This window comes from Arvicola amphibius, chromosome 18, assembly GCF_903992535.2.
Source record: "Arvicola amphibius chromosome 18, mArvAmp1.2, whole genome shotgun sequence".
Classification (NCBI taxonomy): Eukaryota; Metazoa; Chordata; class Mammalia; order Rodentia; family Cricetidae; genus Arvicola; species Arvicola amphibius.
Window position 1 is genome coordinate 16079741 of NC_052064.1, and position 20771 is coordinate 16100511.

Sequence of the window (20771 nt, forward strand, 5' to 3'; positions counted from 1 at the left end):
CTTCGACATGCAGGTGTGTGCCTTGTAAAAATGACATCTTCAAATCAAACAAGCGCATGAGTTCCCAAGAAGTCGTGATCCCTAAATGAATTAAAATATAAAATTTTGCTTGAATATCCATTAGAAAAAATATTGATCAAAAGAAATGAATAAATTTTAGGTATTGTTACTTAAGTGGGCACTTTATTCTTTGTAAAGATTAACTGTTATTAAAGGAATGACTTAATTTTATTTCTCTAAAACAAATATTTATTTATTTCTTAGTTGAAGATGGAATGGATTTGGCAGGAGCATATCTCATGAATAAGTTTCTGTTTGAGTTGTTAAAAGCTATCTCAACATTCATTCAGAACACTGACAGCAGCTCTCAGGAATGTGCTTCTTAACATTTTTTTCTCCTCAGATTACTATGTTGATATAACCCAGTCTTGATCTTTATGGAATGTCAAAGAGAGATCAGCCTTATTTTCCGACTAATATTGACTTGGGATTAGATGGCAGTTAGAATATTGTACCCTGTCTGGCATCCTGGACGTTCTGGCAAGCTTACAGTTGAGCTTGTGGGTCCTGTAAGGGTGTAAGTATGTGCTCTAATCTAACAGCATATTTCTGCAATAGAAACTCTCAATCCTTATGTCATATTGGAATTATTGGGGCATATGAGTGTCTAAAAATCTCAGTGTCAGACCGAATACACCTCTCATTCCTGAGAGGCAACTTAGGGGTCAGCATTTTTGGGCTTCTGGCATACTCCAGTATGCATTCCAAAGGAAACCATTGTTCTAGAGTTAACGAAGACAAGATCAAAATTAGCAATAGTAATACCTCCGTGCAGCAAATGCAGAATTTACCATAAATATAGCATCTCTTTCTGCTGGATTGAGGGGGAACCAAGTACAATTTCTACCATATTGTGTAAATTTTGACATCATCCACACATACATTCATGAGTCAGAGATGTGCCTGATTGACTCCAGAATACTGAGATGTACGTAAGCAGTTCTGCCGACCTTTTCCTCCCTGTTGTGGCAATATAGCAAATACATATAGCAAGACTTAGAAACTTGACCTTTGGGGCAGTATCACAAACCCTTTATCTGTGTCAGCTTCAGACTCTCCCGTTCTTTCCGCACGGACAGACTTGTACCCTATTGCCACCCCTTCCTTGTCACTTGGGAAACACCATCCTTTGTGTCCATCTCATTTCATAGTTATGCTCCACCTACATCAAGTGTTCAGCGATGGCACAACTGCCTGTTGATACAGGATTACATCATAATCCTTCACAAGGCTTTCAAAATTGTAATGAGATCTTCTGAAAGGAACATCAAAGTGGCATACTTCAGAGGCAGAAGTAATTCCAAAATGACTAAATGATTAAACAGCGGATCTTCAATTTTATCACATGGGTGGCTATGCCCTTTCCAAGATTGTATGCTTACTGCCGGGCGGTGGTGGCGCACGCCTTTAATCCCAGCACTCGGGAGGCAGAGGCAGGCGGATCTCTGTGAGTTCGAGACCAGCCTGGTCTACAAGAGCTAGTTCCAGGACAGGCTCCAAAGCCACAGAGAAACCCTGTCTCAAAAAACCAAAAAAAAAAAAAAAAAAAAAAAAGATTGTATGCTTACTATGCCGTTAATGCATTAAAATCACTCTGCTAATGAAACAAAATGCAATTTATCATCTTCCCCAAATATATCGAGACGTGACGTAAAGTTTGTCTGTGATGTCACACGTGCAAGCTACATAAAATAGTAAGGGCATAACAAAGTAAATACTGTAATTGTCAGAATTTGCGTCAGAGATATGAAACCTTCAGTGAGTCCTCATGCTTTGGCCGAAGAGAACTGTGTCATATAGCCAATACGACGTTTAGTTCATATAGTCAAATTGTTCAATACTTCCAGTATAACTAAAAATGGTGAAGGACATTTAATAATTTAAGTACAGAATTTTGTCAATACATGGAAAATCAAGCATCTTTTGTAGTTATAATTGGTGCTTTGCCAAATAGGCTGAGACCTCATTATTCTGAAATGGCAATATGTTGATTCCTAATTCACATAAGATTGCATTAGTAGTAAGAACTGAATCTAAAAACTCTTTTCTCCATAATATTTACAAGTAGTTTTTAGCTGCCGTCTTCATTTTCCTGAATGGAATATTTATGAAAAATTTACCATGAAAGTTTAATATCCTTGCATTAGGATGGTAAAATCCTAGTCCTTAACCACCAAACATCACAGAGAATGACATCATTGCCTCGTCACCTTGATGGGCAACCCTCAGGCAAGGAGGGTTAATTCATTTGCTCTTTGTTCTTGACAATGATAGAAAATGGACTTTTGTTCCCAATTTCATGTGGAATTTCTTTTCCCAGACAGGATCAATGACCTTGCCAGAGGGATCCAAGATTTTTTTAAATCACATTTGACTCCATGATGAATGGCCAGCTAGCTACCTGGTTGCACACATCTGTTCAGACAAAGTCATGGGCTGGGAACTCGGCGCAATGTGTTAAAGTATTTTACTTTTGTTTCCGTCTGGCAGGAACAATATTTTCAAAAATTCAGTTGCTAAGTTCAGTGCTAACATTGGAAAAGAAACCAGTGTCTTGGCATATTTGGCAGATTACTGTTTGTTTTCAAGGATATGTTATCCTACCTTCCTCTCTCTCTCTCTCTCTCTCTCTCTCTCTCTCTCTCTCTCTCTCTCTCTCTCTCTCTCTCTCTCTTTCTCTCTCTCTCTCTCTCTCTCTCTCTCTCTCTTTCTCTCTCTCTCTCTGTGTGTGTGTGTGTGTGTGTGTGTTCTTGTATTGACCTGTTTCTATAGCCCACTGCCTTTAAGTGTTTTTTTTTTTATACTTGTCAGGAGAAAGAGCAAGTTTTAACTGAAAATACCTGTCCTCCTCCAACAGCATTAATGGATATATGTAAAGCATAAATATTATTGGATAAGTGTATGAAATATGCGAAGCAATGTACTTCAAGGATCTCTGCTCTCTGCTCTATGCAAACTAACAAATATGTTTCATGCACAAGAGACCAGCCAGTATTTCATAATTCTTCTGTTAGGTTTATTATAATATGAAAACTGGCCATTCACTCAGATCCTCAAACACCTGTTCCCAAGTGATGTGTGAGTTTTAAGAAGTTGTTGAGTTTCTCTGTGAGTGAGTGTCTGTCTACAGGTGTGTGAAACCAACCTGCAACCACCAATGGAGCGAGGGGAAGGGTCATGACCCATGCAGAGTGCGGTCTCTCCCAGAACCTACCACAGCACAGGGAGAGGGAGACTATCCATGAATATAAGTCTCCGCCCACACTCCTGGATTCTAAAGAATGAATGGGTGGTCTTCTTCGCTACTGTTTGCTTTGTGACAGGTTATAAACAACAGGGTTTTCTGGGAAGGGAATCAGTGCTAATTGAGAACTTCCACAAGAGGAGAATAGGAATTTGTTAACAACTTGGTTACTAAGGCAACTTTTGTGGGAGAAAGCCACCGGTGAATTGTCCACACCACGGCAGCTTGTCCTCTCTCTTTACATTGCTCTCTGCCTTTGCTGAGCAGAACCCGCCCACCCAGGGGCCCGACTCCCCACTTGGGAGGCAGCTAAGGGAATGGAAGGCCTGTGATTTCACAGGGAATCAGGTTTCTGAGGCTGAACAGCATTCCCAGATCATCCAGGTAATTACAAATACCCCCACAACCTTATTTCTACATCCCGATAAACATCCACCAACAGTATTATTGTCTTCCTTATTGTACTGGGGGCAAGTTGGTTCAATTTCCTTTCGATTACCAGGATATACAGGATTATAAAGCTCTTCCTCTGTCTTCATGGATTTGAAATTCAGTTATAATTTCCTCACTTGTGTAACTCTGAGAGTGAGGTGTTGTTACCGTAGAGAGTATCCAGGTTGTGCAGTGGCCGTTACTGTATGATATTACACCAACTTAAAACCTATAGATATTTAAGGTTACAAATGCAAGACTAAACACATCTAGAAGCCACTCATGGGAAAATATTTTTTTTCAGGATTAAATTGTATGGGTTTTGGAATGTTCGTTTTTCATATATGTGAAAGTATGGGTTTTTATTGGTGGTCAAGAAACAATCCTAAAAGGGGGTTTGGTTGTGAGGCCGAAAAGCCACATCAAACCATCCACCTGCATAAAAATGGCCTCTGTTCTCATCCTTACAAAACAAAACAAGCACAGGGTTATATGTGAAAAATCAATAAAAATTCAAGGCTTAATAGTAATAGTAAAAACATTTAAGGAATATTTGGCTTGTTTTCTTGTACTTAGAATTTAAATTTCATGAGTAGACTGGAAATAGCTCTGTGTAACTGATCTTAGCTACAATTTCATAGACAAATAGGTAATAAAAATAAAGCAAATTTCCTGAGAAGATAAAACATATTTCTTCCTGTAAGTTGAGATGGGTGTGGGTGGAAAGAAAAACTAGAAAATTAACCTAAACATCCCTTTGTTACAAATTGTTTTATTTTAATTTGAAAATATATATATAAGGAATTTTTACTGACCCCAGTGATTAGATATAAAACATCCTATTCAATGTTTAGCTTAAATCATGAGAGTAACTGGGCTGGAGAGATGGCTCAGCGGTTAAGAGCACTGACTGCTTTTCCAGAGGGCCAGGATCAATTTCCAGCACCCTTGTGGCAACTCACAACTGTTTGTCACTCCTGTTCTTGTGGGCCTGACACCCATGGCCAAAAACTAATGCACATAAAATAAAATAAATTTTATTTATTTAAAATTTTATTTTAATAATAATAAATTTAATTTAAATTTTATTTATTTATTTAAAAATCTTAAAAATAAGCAAAACCATATCTTCATAACAAAGTCTAATAAGAAATATCTGTTTCTAAAAGGGAATTAGTCATTGTTTATCCTTGTGTTATAGCTTATCAGTATCAAAAACAGGAAAAAGAATCCCATTTTTATTGGCTGCCCTTTAGAGCTAGACAATGGGATTTTTACAAGTCCTCCAGTTGGTTATTAGCACTTCACAATAGGGAAGTTGAGTCACACATTTATTCATCTGATATATTTTCAGCATCTACTAAATAAAGTGTATGCAGTGGTTTAAGCCTGAGGGATATCGCAGTGTCCAAACGGAAGAGTATGCCATTTCTCTGGAGCTTGTTTTACAACAGAAGAAAGAAAACAAATGTAAGAAAACAAAATAGGAGCAACGAGAGCTTGTTCTGCATTTGATAACACGGGAGTCCTCTGAGACCAGTAAGAGAGGACTGTGAGACGAAAAATCAATACAGATCTGGAACTCAGTACTGGCATTAAACTTAAAGTATGAAGAAACTTCAAGAATCAAATATTTAGCTGCTTCTTCTTCTTCTTCTTCTTCTTCTTCTTCTTCTTCTTCTTCTTCTTCTTCTTCTTCTTCTTCTTCTTCTTCTTCTCCTTCTTCTTCTTTTCTTCTTCCTCCTCCTCCTTCTCCTCCTCCTCTTCCTCCTCCTCTTCCTCCTTCTCTTCCTCCTTCTCTTCCTCCTCCTCCTCCTTCTTATTCTTTTAGAAAACACCAAATGGCAGATGATGTAGGTACAGAGACAGAGGGAGGGCCTTGATGACCCAGGGTGCAGGATTAGCAGACCGTGGTGGACTTTTGTAGAAGATTCGGCGGAGGTCTTAGAGGCCATGGTTGTGGTCAAGCCTGCAGGGCTCGTGGAGGTAAAGCCAATGACAAGGAATGAATCCCTGTCATCAAGTTGGGTTGCATGGTTAAGACATGAAGATGAAGTCCCTGTAGGAGAGCTACCTGTTCTCACTGCCCATTAGTAAATCTCTTGGGTGCGTCCCTAAAGGATGAGATTCTAAAGATCGATGCCCTTGCAGAAGCAGACTCGGGCTTGCCAGGGTACCAGGTTTTGGACTACAGTGGTCATGTTGGTCTTAGTGTTAAGTGTCCCAAGGAGGTATCCACTACCAATCTGAGGGGCCAGCATCTTGGCCAAGTGTTCCATCATCCCTGTGAACAGAGGCTACAGGGGTAACAAGATTGGCAAGCCTTACACTGTTCCATGCAAAGTTTCAGGCTGCTGTGGCTCTGTGTTGGTGCTTCTCATCCCTGCCCCAGAGGCACCAGCATTGTCTCTACTCCTGTGCCCAAGGAGCTGTTGATGATGGCCGGAATTCATGACTACACCACAGCAGCCCTGCAAGCTCAGCTTGTATATTATACACAGGTGAAGGCGTGGACAGGGTTCCTGCACACAGGGGAACACGGAGGCAGGGTTGTTAGATACAGCTGAACAATGAGGCAGGCTAGATCACCGCGGGAGGAACTGCTTCTCTGAAGCAGCAGGCTGTGAACACAGACGGGGTAAAGCAATACTCGGCATGTTCCACAAGGTCCATATTTGCACCGGGACTCTAAGCAAAGCTTTGAATCCCCTCTGAGCACCTCACTGGGTAGGGAGTGTCTTGGCCACGTTCACTGGACTAGGCATGAGGATGTGGGGAGGGGGGTGGGAGGGTTGAATAAGGATGGACTCTTTATGTCATGGTTTCCGAGATAGCACATTTTTACTGAGGCCCTCACTTCGGGGCTTTCTCCCTTCCGCACAGAGAAAAATGTTCTAACATTCTAAGTCTTCTCACAAAAGGCATGAAATACTGACTATAGAAGATGCTAAAGCTTTTCACATATGTTCTGAACTTCCTTAAACTGCGTTTTGATTATCATCTTACTGTATATTTTTCCTTAGACTTCTGGAACTCTCGTGGTGTCCAGGAAACAATGAGTTGTCAAGAGTAGGTTAAATGTAGACGTTGGGTCATTTTTTCCTTTCATGTCGAATAAGGAGGGTCTGTTGTGGATCTGACTCTGCCTTTCTTGTTGCCAGTTAGTGCCAGAACTGAACTTGTGTGTCTAATATAATGTCCCAGAAGCTGCGAATCTTCCTTGTTTGCCTTCATAGTCAGAACATTTTGTGGTTAAGTCTTTACTAACACGGTATGCTTTTAAAGTATTTATTGCTGAACAGTCTGATTATGCCTGATAATAATTGCTACTTAAAAATCAAAATTGAGGAGAAAATCATTTTGCTTACGGAAGTAAAGAAATATCACATTAAAATACCATTCTAACACTGTCAGAATGTAAATGTTGCCTTTTTAAGGAAACACCTTCCTTTATTTCTCATCTGTGATCTATGTGAAATATAAGAGTTTGAAGATCCGGCCCCTTAGTTATGGCCCAATCAATGGAATAGCAGGCAATGTGTACAGGGAGGGAAAAAAAAATCACACAAAATTAAGACAGAGCACGCCAAGGTGTATGACAACATGTTTAATTTTTTCTAGAAGATAAATTGAAAATAAAATTATATAACACAGGGCAGATCAGAAAAAAGAAAAGTACCTAAACTCTAGTCAATGTAGTTTTAGTTAAGGTGTCTCCGAGGCACAGCCGTTCTGCACATAGCAATAGACTTTTTGTTTGCTTTGACTCATTTGCATGAATTTATAGACACATACATGCACACACACATCAAGCGTAGGATCCACACTTGATCCACCATATGAGAGCGACTATTTGATTCATACATTTCTGAGCTTTAGAGACAAAGATTAAGGTTCTAATTCTCAAATCCATCTATCTTCCTGGAAATGTCATAATTTCATTTCTTTACAACTGAGTACAGTATATATACATACATATATGTATATAGAAATGTAGCATATATGTGTATATAAATATATATACATATATAATGTAGCATATATGTGTATATAAATATATATATACATTTTATCAGTTCCATTCATCTGTTACTGCTTATTATTTAGGCTGCTTACAGTTTATAATAGCAATAAACGTGGATATGCAATTATCTTTGTGGTTTGATATGGAATTCTTTGGATATGTGCCAAGGAGAGGTATAATTAGATTAGAATTATAGGTCTATTTTTATTTTTATGTTAATAAAACTTTAATCTATATAAAAATTAATTATTAACTGTTTAATGTCTCTATCAGTTTACGCTGCCGCCAGCAGTAAATAATGGTTTTGCTTCTCCACATACTTGACAGAATTTGTTGGTACATTTCTGCATGAATTGGGTAAGGTGGTATCTTGAAGTAAGTAGTTTTCAAGTGCAGAGAGGTTGGACGCTTTTAAAAATGTCTATTGACCCCTTCTCTCATCCACTTAGCCCTTCAGATTCTGTCCCCACGCTGCCTGCTGCTTTGTGTTCTCCCCTTCTCCCCATCTGCTCCATACAGACCCATCTTCATGCCTCCCTTTATCCTCTTTTGCTCCGTTCTGACCCGGATTATTCTCTTCCAAGACTAATCAGTATTTTCAGGAAATCTAGTCATACCATTAGAGTACTTGGAACTCATTCCTTCCAAGTTTAGAGTAGAATACCCTAGATACAAGGTCCTCAAGGAACATGGGATCGCCTCCCTGGATCTCAGTCTAGGGTACCGCCAAGATGCAGGTTCACTTCAGGAAGCTGTTTCCATAAGATTCCTTCATTTTGTTCTTTACTGGGATAAAATACAGTCAGGATTAAATGTATAGATGGTATTCTTAAATACCAGCTTTAATAATTGATGTATGTTTCAGGAATATTAACTAGATATTGGTTTTGTTCAGTTGAATGATTTAAATTCATGCATTTATATACATGTTTAATTCATGGTTAGGTAATAATTCTATGTAAACATGTACCCAGTGGCTTCTTTGTCACAGAATTCAGAGATTTAAAAAAAGCCAGAATATCACATAAAATACTATATAATTATCATGTATGTAAAATGGCTCAAGGAATTTTAAATTCAGAGTTACCTTTTGACCTTTAAGAAACAAAACACTATTTACTGTCTACTCTTATTTCACTGTCTTTGGAAGTAGTAAATAATTGAAAGTTGAGTCTGCTGCAGGGCCATTGACTTGGGACACAGAATTTAAAGGTTCAATGAATGCCTAAAAGGCTAGAATTGTCCATAACAACAAGAATCACGGCAATCCCATGTTCACATTGTTTAAAAGGTTAGTTGCTAGCGTTTTGGCTTTTTGCACTACTTGGGATGCATGCACGCAAAGCAAGCGCCGTGTCAATAAGCTACATTCTCAACACCTCAATTCCTTCTGCCTTTTACAATTCAATCATTTTCAACATTATTACTTGCGGTTAGCAGTCAGCTGCCATGTCTGTCAAAATCATCAAAGCATGATGCAAGACATAGTTTCCATTTTAGCTGTGAAGTTGAAATTCTTTAGTGACTAGTTCCACATTTTATTTTTGTTAATAATGACTTTGGTCGAATAAACTTCAGGAGACACTGAACAAACTCATTGATTTGGAAAATAATGACATGTTTAATTACAGAACCAAGTTGCACCAAGCTCTTCCTTGGTGGTTAACAGTGGAACAAGAAGTGTGTATTTAAGAAGGAAGCAAGTCTATTTAAAATTTGTGGGTTGGATAATACGAGGGCTCAGCTCCTGCATCTTGCGTCTTACACACAGAAATGAAGCACCTGAGTACATTGTAACCGGAGAGAGAACATTGCCTTAATATATCGATGTCAGCGAGGTTTAACACCGTGAGCCCTGCAGGTTAACGAGAAAGGCCCGAGAGGAAATGACTAAATCCTCTGTGCAAATCTTCATTGACAGCTGATAATTAGCATGCAGCTTAGCTATAATAATTAGTTCCCTCTTTAGAACGTTTCCGGATGAACTCGGAGTTGGTACATTTCGTTCTGTCTTGTTTCTTTGTCCCTCTCTTTCCAAGTGGTTCGTGTTATTTTTAGGGTAGAAAGAACTCAAGATGTCACTGCCTCCCCGAGTCAGCACTGTCTATTATTTGTAGCATTTTGCGTGGATTGACTGGGATTTGAGTCCCTTTGTCCCTTTCTTCCTGTATATTTTGTTTCTTTCCTCCAGACAGCTTGAAGCGGCTGGAAGGGATAAAGGAACTAGCCACTGCTTGGTAAACATGCCAACTCCATGGCCTATCTGAGGCTAAGATTAGAGAGAAACGTTTTTTAAGGAGTAGGGGAGCCCCGCCTTGCCAGGACTTTGCCTGCCTTGGTATGCACCAAAAAAAGGCTTTGAAACTCTGTAGCTAATTAAGAAAAGCTTAACACATTTTGTAAAATAATAAAATGTACAAAACTGGATATATCATTAAATGGTAAATAAAAGTCACATGAAAAAAAACCCATATTGTTATAGGACTGCCTGAAAATGCAAATTAAAGATAAAATTGATATTAAGCTGAATTTTTCTACTGTGTTTCTATGTTAACATTATTAAATCAAAACGTCAAACTCAGGGGGAGCTTCCATTCTAACTGGTACTCTCTGTGAGCTCTGACAAAACCCTTTTGTTACTGAGGCAATAGAATCCCGTCATACGGGAGTTTTCTCAGTAAACTGTAAAATATACATTTTATGTATCATACATCTGCTCATTGTTAACAAAGAGCAAACTTTTAACAATTCAAACAATCATTTTGCTTCTTGGTGTTGAGAACAAAATGGAGTGACTGAGTTGGTTGAACTCACAGTGATGGTTTCATTTGCATTTCTAAGTCTGTATTTTTTAATTTTTTGAGATTATTATATGAGCATATCTTTTCCCCCTTCCCTTCTTTCCATTCCAACCCCAATATACCCCTCTTGGCTCTCTTTCAAATTTATGATCTCTTTTTTCTTTAATTCATGTTAAATATATAACATATCAATATAGAATACATAGGAATATATATATATATATGAATATGCACATATATTCCTAAAACTCTCCAGTCAACTTCTCTTGCTCAAGTTATGTATCAAAACCAACCGAACAACCCAAGCTATGTACTGAATTACTATAATTTCCAATTTTTCACATATAGAAAATAGAGTTTTTCTGAGCAGCAGTTATGTTGATTTAATGAGATAATATTTATTTGGCCCTTAGTAAATCACACGTGACTGCACAATTAGTATGTATCTACTTTTATTATTACTTTGACAGTCAAGCCTTCTAGTATGAAGAGATTGCATTGCAAAAATGGAAGCATTTTATATGTCTTCCTCTTTTACTTGTGAGATATGACTCTGAATTTAATTAATTGATTTATGTTCACTATAGAAAATTTAAATTAAGTAGAAATGTTCTATGAAATTTTAGAAGTCATATTTTCATTAGTTTTTAATTTTTAAAATTCTATGAAGACTGATATTTTATACTATTTTTAGTAAGATTGAATATATTTAATTATTTAAAATAATATTACTAAAACACAAGCAATAATACTTTCATTAAAATAGTATCTTCTAAAATTTGTATCATACTAAAATTTAGTATCATACTAAATTACCACAAATTTAATTGCTTGTATGTAAATAATTTGTTGTGTTTTATATAAACACTTTCTTTAAATTCTAGTAATTGTTATTGGGCTCTTTATCAAATTTGACACTTTAACTTATTGACTGATTTATGTTTAGAATACCTATTTTACCAGTCCAAAATATTTCAATTTTTAGCAAATGCATGTGGATGAAGTAGAGAGACTGGGTATGGGACTCAGGCCTTTCTCATCTCTCCAGTAGTGTTAACAGCTCTGACAAGCCAGTTGGTAGTAGAGATGATAGCTCAAATCGATAAAAGAAAAATACAATTTCGGTTTCAGCAGAAGTTTGTTCTCCAACATTTAATAAGATTCTATTGAGCCGGGCGGTGGTGGCGCACGCCTTTAATCCCAGCACTCAGGAGGCAGAGGCAGGCGGATCTCTGTGAGTTCGAGACCAGCCTGGTCTATAAGAGCTAGTTCCAGGACAGGCTCCAAAGCCACAGAGAAACCCTGTCTCGAAAAACCAAAAAAAAAAAAAAAAAAAAAAAAAAAGATTCTATTGACTATCTATAAACATCAAGTCAATTTTTTCAGTCTGATAGTAATACAGACTATATGACATCTGACATTGAGTAAATTTGCCTGCACAATTGAAGCAGAGCCTTCATGGTGACTGCTTTGGTGTCGTATAACTATAGGGACCGCACTGTTTGTCACATGATTCCACACGTAACTACAGATGGGTAGTTGGAGCCAAGTAGGATGATAATGCAATCTGCAAGACGCCAGCTATGTATAAAATGTATACACCAATGAGCTGCTTACATTATGAGTAGATGAACTACTATAAAATGATGAGAATCACTCAACAGGGGGCCAACCGGCATATTTGACCATGAGGAAATTAATGAAGAAACCTCAATAACAGCAATGACATTTTAAAAAGGGGGGGAGGAAAGAAGGAAGGAAGGAAGGAAGGGAGTGAGGGAGGGAGGGAGGAAGGAAGGAAAGAAGGAAGGAAGGAAAGAAGAGAGAGAAAGGAAAGAAGGAGATAGAGGAAGGAAGGGAGGGAGGGAGGGAGGGAGGGAGGGAGGGAGGGAGGGAGGGAGGGAGGGAGGGAGGGAGGGAAGGAGAGAGGGAGGAAGGGAGGGAAGGAGGAAGGGAGGAAGGGAGGAAGGAAGGAAAGAAGGAAGGAACGAAGATAGAACATTTCCTCAGAGATCAATTATATGGTCTTCTCTTCATTTTCTAATTACCACAAGATCTAACTTTCTGCACTAGGATTCACATTACCTAATTTATTTTCTATTCTTTCAACAGTTGTCCTGAATATCATGGTCATCTGTGACCATTACTTACTTTTGTAGGGCTGAATTTTGATACAAACCAATATTTTTCACTGAGGAATCTAATTATTGTAATAATTTTGGAGTGGTAGCAGAGGTCACTGTGGTGTTTTGAGCATTCCTCTTCAGATAACCTTAAGAGAAATTTCTGTTGATCCGTGGCACTTCGTGATGCGCTCATGCACATGATTTCACTTTGCTGCCGATTATTTTGCCCTGACTTTTTCTTTGGGTAGAGGTGAGCTTGAGGTCAGTTTGGGGAGATGATTTAGCAATGTGTCAAGTGCTAGAGGAATATTTAAGCTATATTAATTCCAACTGTCTCTTTTTAAAGTGTTTTCCGCTTACCCTAAATCGTCTAAAGTATGTAATTGTTAATTTCGTTGAGATTATCTGTTTGAGGAGTTTCAGATCCTTCTGGGGAAGAGGTAAGTTAACTAAGTGAATTAAGTAAAAGTGGAGTTAACATAGAATACATATAAAATCAAATAACACGTCCCTTTCAAAGAACAGATAAATAAAGAATTATAAATTATGTGTCCATTGTTACAGACCTACATCTAAAGCACAAATCCTCACCCGTAATCAATACTGTCAACCTTTCCTGACTAAACCAACGATGACTATGCATGAATGGGCAGGACAGCTAAGGCCTGGTAAAAACATTAGAAGATTAATGATAGGAAATCAGGGACATTGCCTGGGAAAATAGACAGTGCTGCAGGGATACGGTGTGCTTATTGTTATGATTTTGAGGTAGTACATCTACTGACAAGCCCGCACTGCCTAGAGAGCCACAGCTGATACTGTGTGGGTCGTTCCCTTAAGGAGCAGCAGAGCGTTTGAAGCGCTTGAGCTCTCCCAGATGTAAAAACCTTTAAAGTACATTATACTTAACCCTTTAATTTTTTTTTTTTTTTTTTTGGTTTTTCGAGACAGGGTTTCTCTGTAGCTTTGGAGCCTGTCAACCCTTTAATTTTTAAATATAAAAATCGCTTGGCAATTATTATGGAAAATATCTGCCTACATAAAATAAAATGAAGTTATTGGACTTCTTGCCTAAGATTGGTAGTGGCATTCAGTATTTTTTACCATAAATATTTTGGCAACCATTTCTTCTGAGGCCATATGAATGAGTCAGGATAAATCATTTTTTTTGTAACAGTAACAAGAAGAAAAAAGTTATCTCATCATATAGGCATTTAAATAATAAAAATAAGACAAATAGTTTAAATATTTCTCTTTAAACAAGGTTCAATACAGGAAAATAGCTAGCCTTTATTTATTAAACATACCATCCCTTTTAAAGCAAGACATTATGCATGGAACTTTATTAATTCAGTGACAAGTATGGCTTATTTTTTTACTCTGTTGTCTCCCTCACTATGAAAATGCAATTGAGTCAATCAATAAAAAAATATAAAGGTAGAAACGGTTAACATAGAAGGAATACAATTCAAAAAGATTTAAAGGCTCTTCAAAGTTACCCCGGCAACTAAGATCAAACTCATAACTAAAAATTTGTTTCTCCAGATTCTGCATATAGGAATTCTGATTTAATGCATATGCGTGCTGTACTGTGATTATCATGTTTTAATAGGTAATGTGGGTGTTTTCTTCTTGTGATAGCACTAACCTATTAGAGTCAGGAAATTTGGGGCTGCCTGAAGAATTCAAAATAAAACGAAGGAAATGATAATTTAAACTGTTGCAATGTGGTAGCTCATGAAAAAAAAAGTCATTGAAAATTAGTGTGTGCATAATTTGCGTGGGCTAATGCACACTCCAGTTCTTTCCATTTGCTTTGTCCAGTATCCAGCCACACTAACATGAGTGATCCTTATATCTTTTGGGTTCTGTCGGGCTGGAGACAGAATGGGTCAGAGAAGAGTTTAAGTCATCCCAGGAAAGATGATTGGTGAAATTATTAAGAGATAAATAGTGTCTGTTACAATTGCCAAATAAATAAGAACCTTTAACCTTTTAGAATTATAATAAATTTGACGGAAGTGGAAGCCAGGTAGCAAGTAGAAGTTGATATCTTGTCTTAGATGTCAAGAGGGGTAATGTGGTAATGAGCTCGTCAAAAAACAGGCACAAACCTCCACAGGCGGACTTCACTCGTGAAACTGCCTCATTAGCTCTTATCCCAATTCCACGTTTTCAGTAAACAGCCCTGGCTTTTCCTAAACTCCTCTAGTAATAGCTCAAGCAAGGAACCTCACATCAGAATCTTTCACATAGTTTGTTAAATTTCCAAGAAATTTCTTGAGTTTTGCATCTTATTGTTTTTGGCAACCCAATCGTATAAAAGGTGTTCTTGCTAATATGTGGCCATTCTTTGGCCAGACTTATCCATTTAAGATAAAGATTGTATTACGCATAGAAAATGGAAAATATCCGCAAATTATCAGACTACCTAGGGAAACTTTTACAGAGAAGATTCCACTTGGCAGGGCTCACCTGAAACCATAGTTCTCTTTTATAAGGACCGAAGCATAATGGGAACTGAGAGCTTTGCTCTAGATTTCTCAGATGATACTGAATCCTAAAACACCATTTTCTAATTTGTGAATGTTCAATAAGTATGGCTGTATGACTTTGAACTGAAACAATACTAACTGTGACTTTTCTTTTTCTTCTGGAATTCAAGGGCCTCTCTCTAATATCTTTTTAATTCCAGCTTGCCTCTGTTCCCAAAAAATACCCGGTATTCCTTCAGGCCTACCCTCAAGACTTAGTCTCATATTTTTTAATTAGGCCCAGTGGTTCACTCTCTCAAATGTGATGTCTACCTGTGGTAGTTGAATGTTTGCAGTATTGCCTGATTTAAGCCAGAGACCTAAAGGAAATTCTACTCTATAGAGTTCTGAGCATAAAAGACTGCAGAGAAGAGACCAGATAAAGAACGCATTATTTTTCACACTCTTGTTTTTGTTGTGTTTATTTGAAACAAATCTCACTTAGTAACGCAAGCAGGCTTTGAACTCTCAACCCTTATTCTTAATAGTGAGGAAATGAGATTTCATCCTGTTGGAAGATGTTGGATGTTTTTCATACTTCTCTTGACTGCTTGTGCTTTAGTGTGCTGTTCAGCAAGATTCCCCACACTCTATGTGCGTGCAATTTTGGAATTAACTCTGCGGGAGAGTTCTTCTGCTTACTATTTCCCAAGGAGACCTCAACCGTTCTGTACTCAGCCTTATCTTAGGGCCAATATTGCTCCCCATTCTCAAAAGCTCTCATATATCAATTTCCAAGCCCTAAGTACTAAACTGACTTATGAAATTAAAGATCCTGCCTCCACCAAGAAAATATACACATGAGACTTTGCCAGATTCTGATTTCTTAAATTTAATATATGTGCTCCAAAGATATTGTTTGTAATTCCTAACCCAGACACGAATGCCCGAAGATAGCCTGAATCACAATAGTGGAAAGCAGATCCCAAATGATTTTCATGAGTAATCATAGCTGTGATTACGAACTTGATTGTTGCCAGGGTTTTTCAGTTTGATTTTGGATATTATTTTCAATATCAGTTTTAGGTGGAAATATGGTTTTCCTGAGTTGGTGTCTATTAGAACTAAGTGGAGTGTTTTATGTGGATATTACATCTGATTACACAAAGAAAGCTTTAAAATGAATTTTTAACATTGCGTTATATCATAGCTATTGCTTATGACTTTGTCCATATTTTAAAATCATAGAAAATGTGCCTTGCACTCCAAGTTTTATTTAAATATCCAGATTAATAAATTAATAAACATCTGAATGCTCACACATTAAAATATATTGTAATTTGACTATACAGTTAGTCACTCTCTTATATCTGTGGTTATTGCTTCCATAGTTCCAATATGGACATACAGGTTTTTAAAGTGTTGTACCTATCCTGGACATACCAGGACTTTCTTCATTATTCCTCAAACAAGTTGTTTATTATTATTATTATTATTATTATTATTATTATTATTATGTTATTATTATTACAATGTAATAGCGTCACAAAGCATTTACTTTACATTGGGTATCAAAAGAATCTAGAGATGACTCAAAAAATAATTTAGGTTATAACAAAAAACTGTCCTGTTTTATAGAAAGGACCTGGGTACCATCCCATTATTTACATCACAGTACTGGAAGATGCAGGACAAAGTCCACGTGGGTACTGGATACTTCTGATCTTCTCTGAATAATTCAATTTAAGGCCTCATATGTATGAAGCAAACATAAAATCCTGTCTTTTGACAAAGTGCTATGTGTTCTCATGTACTTAGTATAGGCTTCTCTTTGCATTGCAGAACTCTTGGACCTGAACAGGACATCCATATTTCAAAGTCCCCTGGGATTTCTTGATCTCCACACGATGCTGCTGGATGAATACCAGGAGCGGCTGTTCGTGGGTGGCAGGGACCTTGTCTATTCCCTGAACTTGGAACGAATCAGTGATAACTACAGAGAGGTAAGGAAACACCAGCTCTTTGAAGAAGGAATGAAAGGGGGAGGTGGTATTGCAAGAGTGTCTCCTGACATTTTTCCCATTGCATCTACCGCTTTCAAATTTGGAAAGATTACTTAATTGAAATAAAGTCATCATTCTAAAGGAAACAATTTGGGGGAAAATTTAAAGCATGGTGTATGAACGTTTCTAGCTTGTCACTGATACCAAAATTTGCAGAGAGACACTTTCCTTGTGATTTGATGTTCTTACCTTGGTCCCCACACCCACCCGCTGTGTAGAGACCTGAGTTAGAGGATCCTGGATTAATAGCCGTGCCTCTGGGCTGTATTGTTCCAGCATCCAAATATGGACCTGTAATATCAGCATAACTGCCTCGTGTACTTTTCTTGGTAATATTATTAGCTGTGATGGATGCTCCCCACGCTTTCTGGAAAGCACATCATTAAAGTCAAAGCTGTGTTGAAAATGGTTGATGATGGGAAGGAAAGCGGTGTATACAAGACAGAATCGGGTTACGTTCCTCAGAGTCATATCAATTTTACATGAAATAGGAAGAAATTTAGATTGTAGATTTGTGGCATTGTGTAGGTATGAAAAAATGCGCTTTGTTTGTGCTTTATTTTGATGGTCATCAAAATGAGCCAAAATTCCTTTATTTAAATTCAATTTTTTTTTTTAAAAAATGACAAAAAAAAAAAAAAACAGCATTGCTCAGTCTTTGCCAAATCCTAATCTCTAGAGGAAATAGTTTAAAAATGTTTTTCTCTTTCTTTTGGTTCTTGCTGCTTTATTTATTTATTTATTTATTTATTTATTTATGTATTTATTTATTTATTTATTTATTTATTTGGTTTTTTGAGACAGGGTTTCTCTGCAGCTTTTTTAGAGCCTGGCCTGGAACTAGCTCTTGTAGACCAGGCTGGCCTCGAACTCACAGAGATCCGCCTGCCTCTGCCTCCCGAGTGCTGGGATTAAAGGCGTGCGCCACCACCGCCCGGCTTTGCTGTTTTATTTTTGTGTAAAATTCATGCATAAGAACTGGGGCTGGAGCTTAGTAGGGAGCATGTAATTAGCACTCATAAGGTCCCTGCGCCCGCCACAGCCATCCTCACTTTCCTACGAATAAGAAAGGCAGCATCCATGTACTACTTGCTGCCCATCATAGAAGTGTGTTTGGATTTGTGTAGCATCTGCTAACTGTAGGGAAGACATAGCATCTACCGCTTTCAAATTTGGAAGGAACTTAATTGAAAGAAAGTCATCACTATAGCTGATTTTAGTTAAACAATGTTGGTTTTTCATATTTGCAGGGAAAGAAGGGAGGGTGTGATTGAACCAATGACTTTATGCATCACACACACACACACACACACACACACACACACACACACACACACAGATATGTAAATACAGCTTTCTCAATCCTTATAAAGTTACTCTTACATATATTACTTCAGAGCTGACCACTTCTATTGGATAACCAATGGTCTTCCTTTGACTTCAAATAAGCACATTGACACCTCTCTTCTCTACGTGATTTTTCTACATGAATGCAGATATATGTACATGATCACCAGTTAAGGTCTATGGATTATTCCCTCACTGATTGGATGGCCTCTTTCACATCTAAAACTCTCTTTCCACGTCACTTTCAGTAGTACTCTATGTCTATTTACTCAGGTTTTGCTTGATGGCATGTGTAATCTAGAGGCAAATAATATTGCACCTGTTAATATCTAAGCACCAACAGACAAGTAACTCAAGGGACCCTGCTCCCAACTGCTGAACAATTTGCCACTGGAAGGTTCTGAGAGACTAAGACTCATTGACTTCAGTTGGGTACCCACTGTGACCCCTGTCGGGCCCCAATGGAATTCCGAGCCCATATGTGGCCCTTGAGAGACTAAAAAGTCACAAAGCCAAACCAAATGTCATTAATCTTGGAAAGAGGGTATTAGAGATGACAAGAGAGGGCTTGATGGTGACAAGATGACCAAGGGAAAGAATTAGAATGTTTTTTAATGTATGAAATTAAAAATTAAAATGAAAAAGCAAAATGAATCAATATGTTATTAAGTCAGATCAATCTCTATTAAAGTTGCTAGCATGTGGCCTGAGGGGACAGTACAGAGGTGAAAGTTTTTGCTGCGCATGTCTGACATCATGGACTCAGTCTCTGGAACACATAGTCTAAGGACAGAACTGACTCCCAGAACTGATCTCTAACTCCACACACACTATGTGACACGCCCTCCCACCCCATCACAAGATAAAATATTTTTTAAAAAAGAAAACTGAATTTCTAATTTAAAAGATGTTCCCTAAAATCTAGCCCCTTGTTATGTGAGTGATATTTGCGTTCCAGACAGGGTTCTTACATTGTAATCTTTGGACCAGATCCGTCATCTCATAGAAAGGTCCTGGACGTTATGACCAGCCTCCTAAGGCACACATTCGCGTAACCATTTTCCTGAGCTGTTGTCTCCTCTGGGGACGGACAGGTCAAGATGTAACAGCCCTTCAGGTTCCCATTCAGAATAGGGAAAATTGGATCTCCTGCTTATTCCTCGTTTATTGTTTTGCCCTAATTGTACCCTCAGGCCTTTAATGCCAGAAGATGAGATTTCATGGAGGAAATGATCCATGAAAATAATATAAGAGTAGGGGACCCAGAGCATGGTGGGGTTTTATGAACTAACTCTGAGGGAGCAATAGAGTAGCATGAGACTATTGATCTTCAGGGTGTGTCTAGCCAGGATGCCAATGAAAGTAACTTACAACACTATTAGACTGACTATCTTCTCTGTACTGTTGATTTTGTGAGGCCCAACATTTACACGTTCTTGGGAGCCTTTTCTATGTAGCTAATTCAAACATAAATGTCAACATTACAAAGGCCCCGTCAGGTCCGCAGCAGGGGCAGATCCTATGGAATTGTGCTATAATTTATGACTACTTGACTTTAAAGTAGCATTCCACTTCCGTTTCTTCATCTGCCCTTGTTCTGCCTGTTCCTTCCAAATAATACAATAATAAGAATCACTAACCACCTCAAGATGAGGGTATCATCAATCCCTGTTATGAGGGTGACTATATTTGTCTTCTTTTTACTTCTCTATGTATCTTCTCCTAAAATAATTTTCCTCGTTTTCAGTTTTCATAATGATTTTATCATATACTCTCCATACACTGTATCAATTAGTGTAGGTAACTAGCTGTGAAAAATGGCATACAATAATATATTAGAATTTCCAATTGTTTTAATTGTCATTTAATGTTATTTTGTGTATTTAATCCTATTCCTCATTTGTGTTGGACCCTTGCTGTTAGAGAAAGAATGGCTACCAGGGATCATAGCTCTGATTTGTAAAGCTCAAATGGTTATTCTTCGGAGTGAATCCCTTCACTTTCCTGAGCCTCTGTTACACACATGTAAGAGGCAAATATTAGTCCTCTTTGAGTATACAAGATTTGTTAATTTTGGTAAAAGGCCACGTAAGGGTTTTAGCTACTTAATTAACAATTGGTATAAGTTCTTGTTATTGGCTCTGAGGAATGTTTTTCATTATATAAATAGAGTATACTTTATCATTCCATGCCACATGAT

General features: G+C 37.7%; 1 protein-coding gene across 1 annotated transcript in view; it reads left to right on the forward strand.

The window, feature by feature from the left end:
• The window catches only part of Sema3e (semaphorin 3E), a 229983-nt gene that overhangs the window by 116381 nt on the left and 92831 nt on the right, over positions 1–20771 (forward strand). The window contains exon 2 of the mRNA XM_038315439.1: positions 17004–17164. Within this exon, the coding sequence (XP_038171367.1) occupies positions 17004–17164 (161 nt within the window). The remainder of the gene's footprint in view (positions 1–17003; positions 17165–20771) is intronic.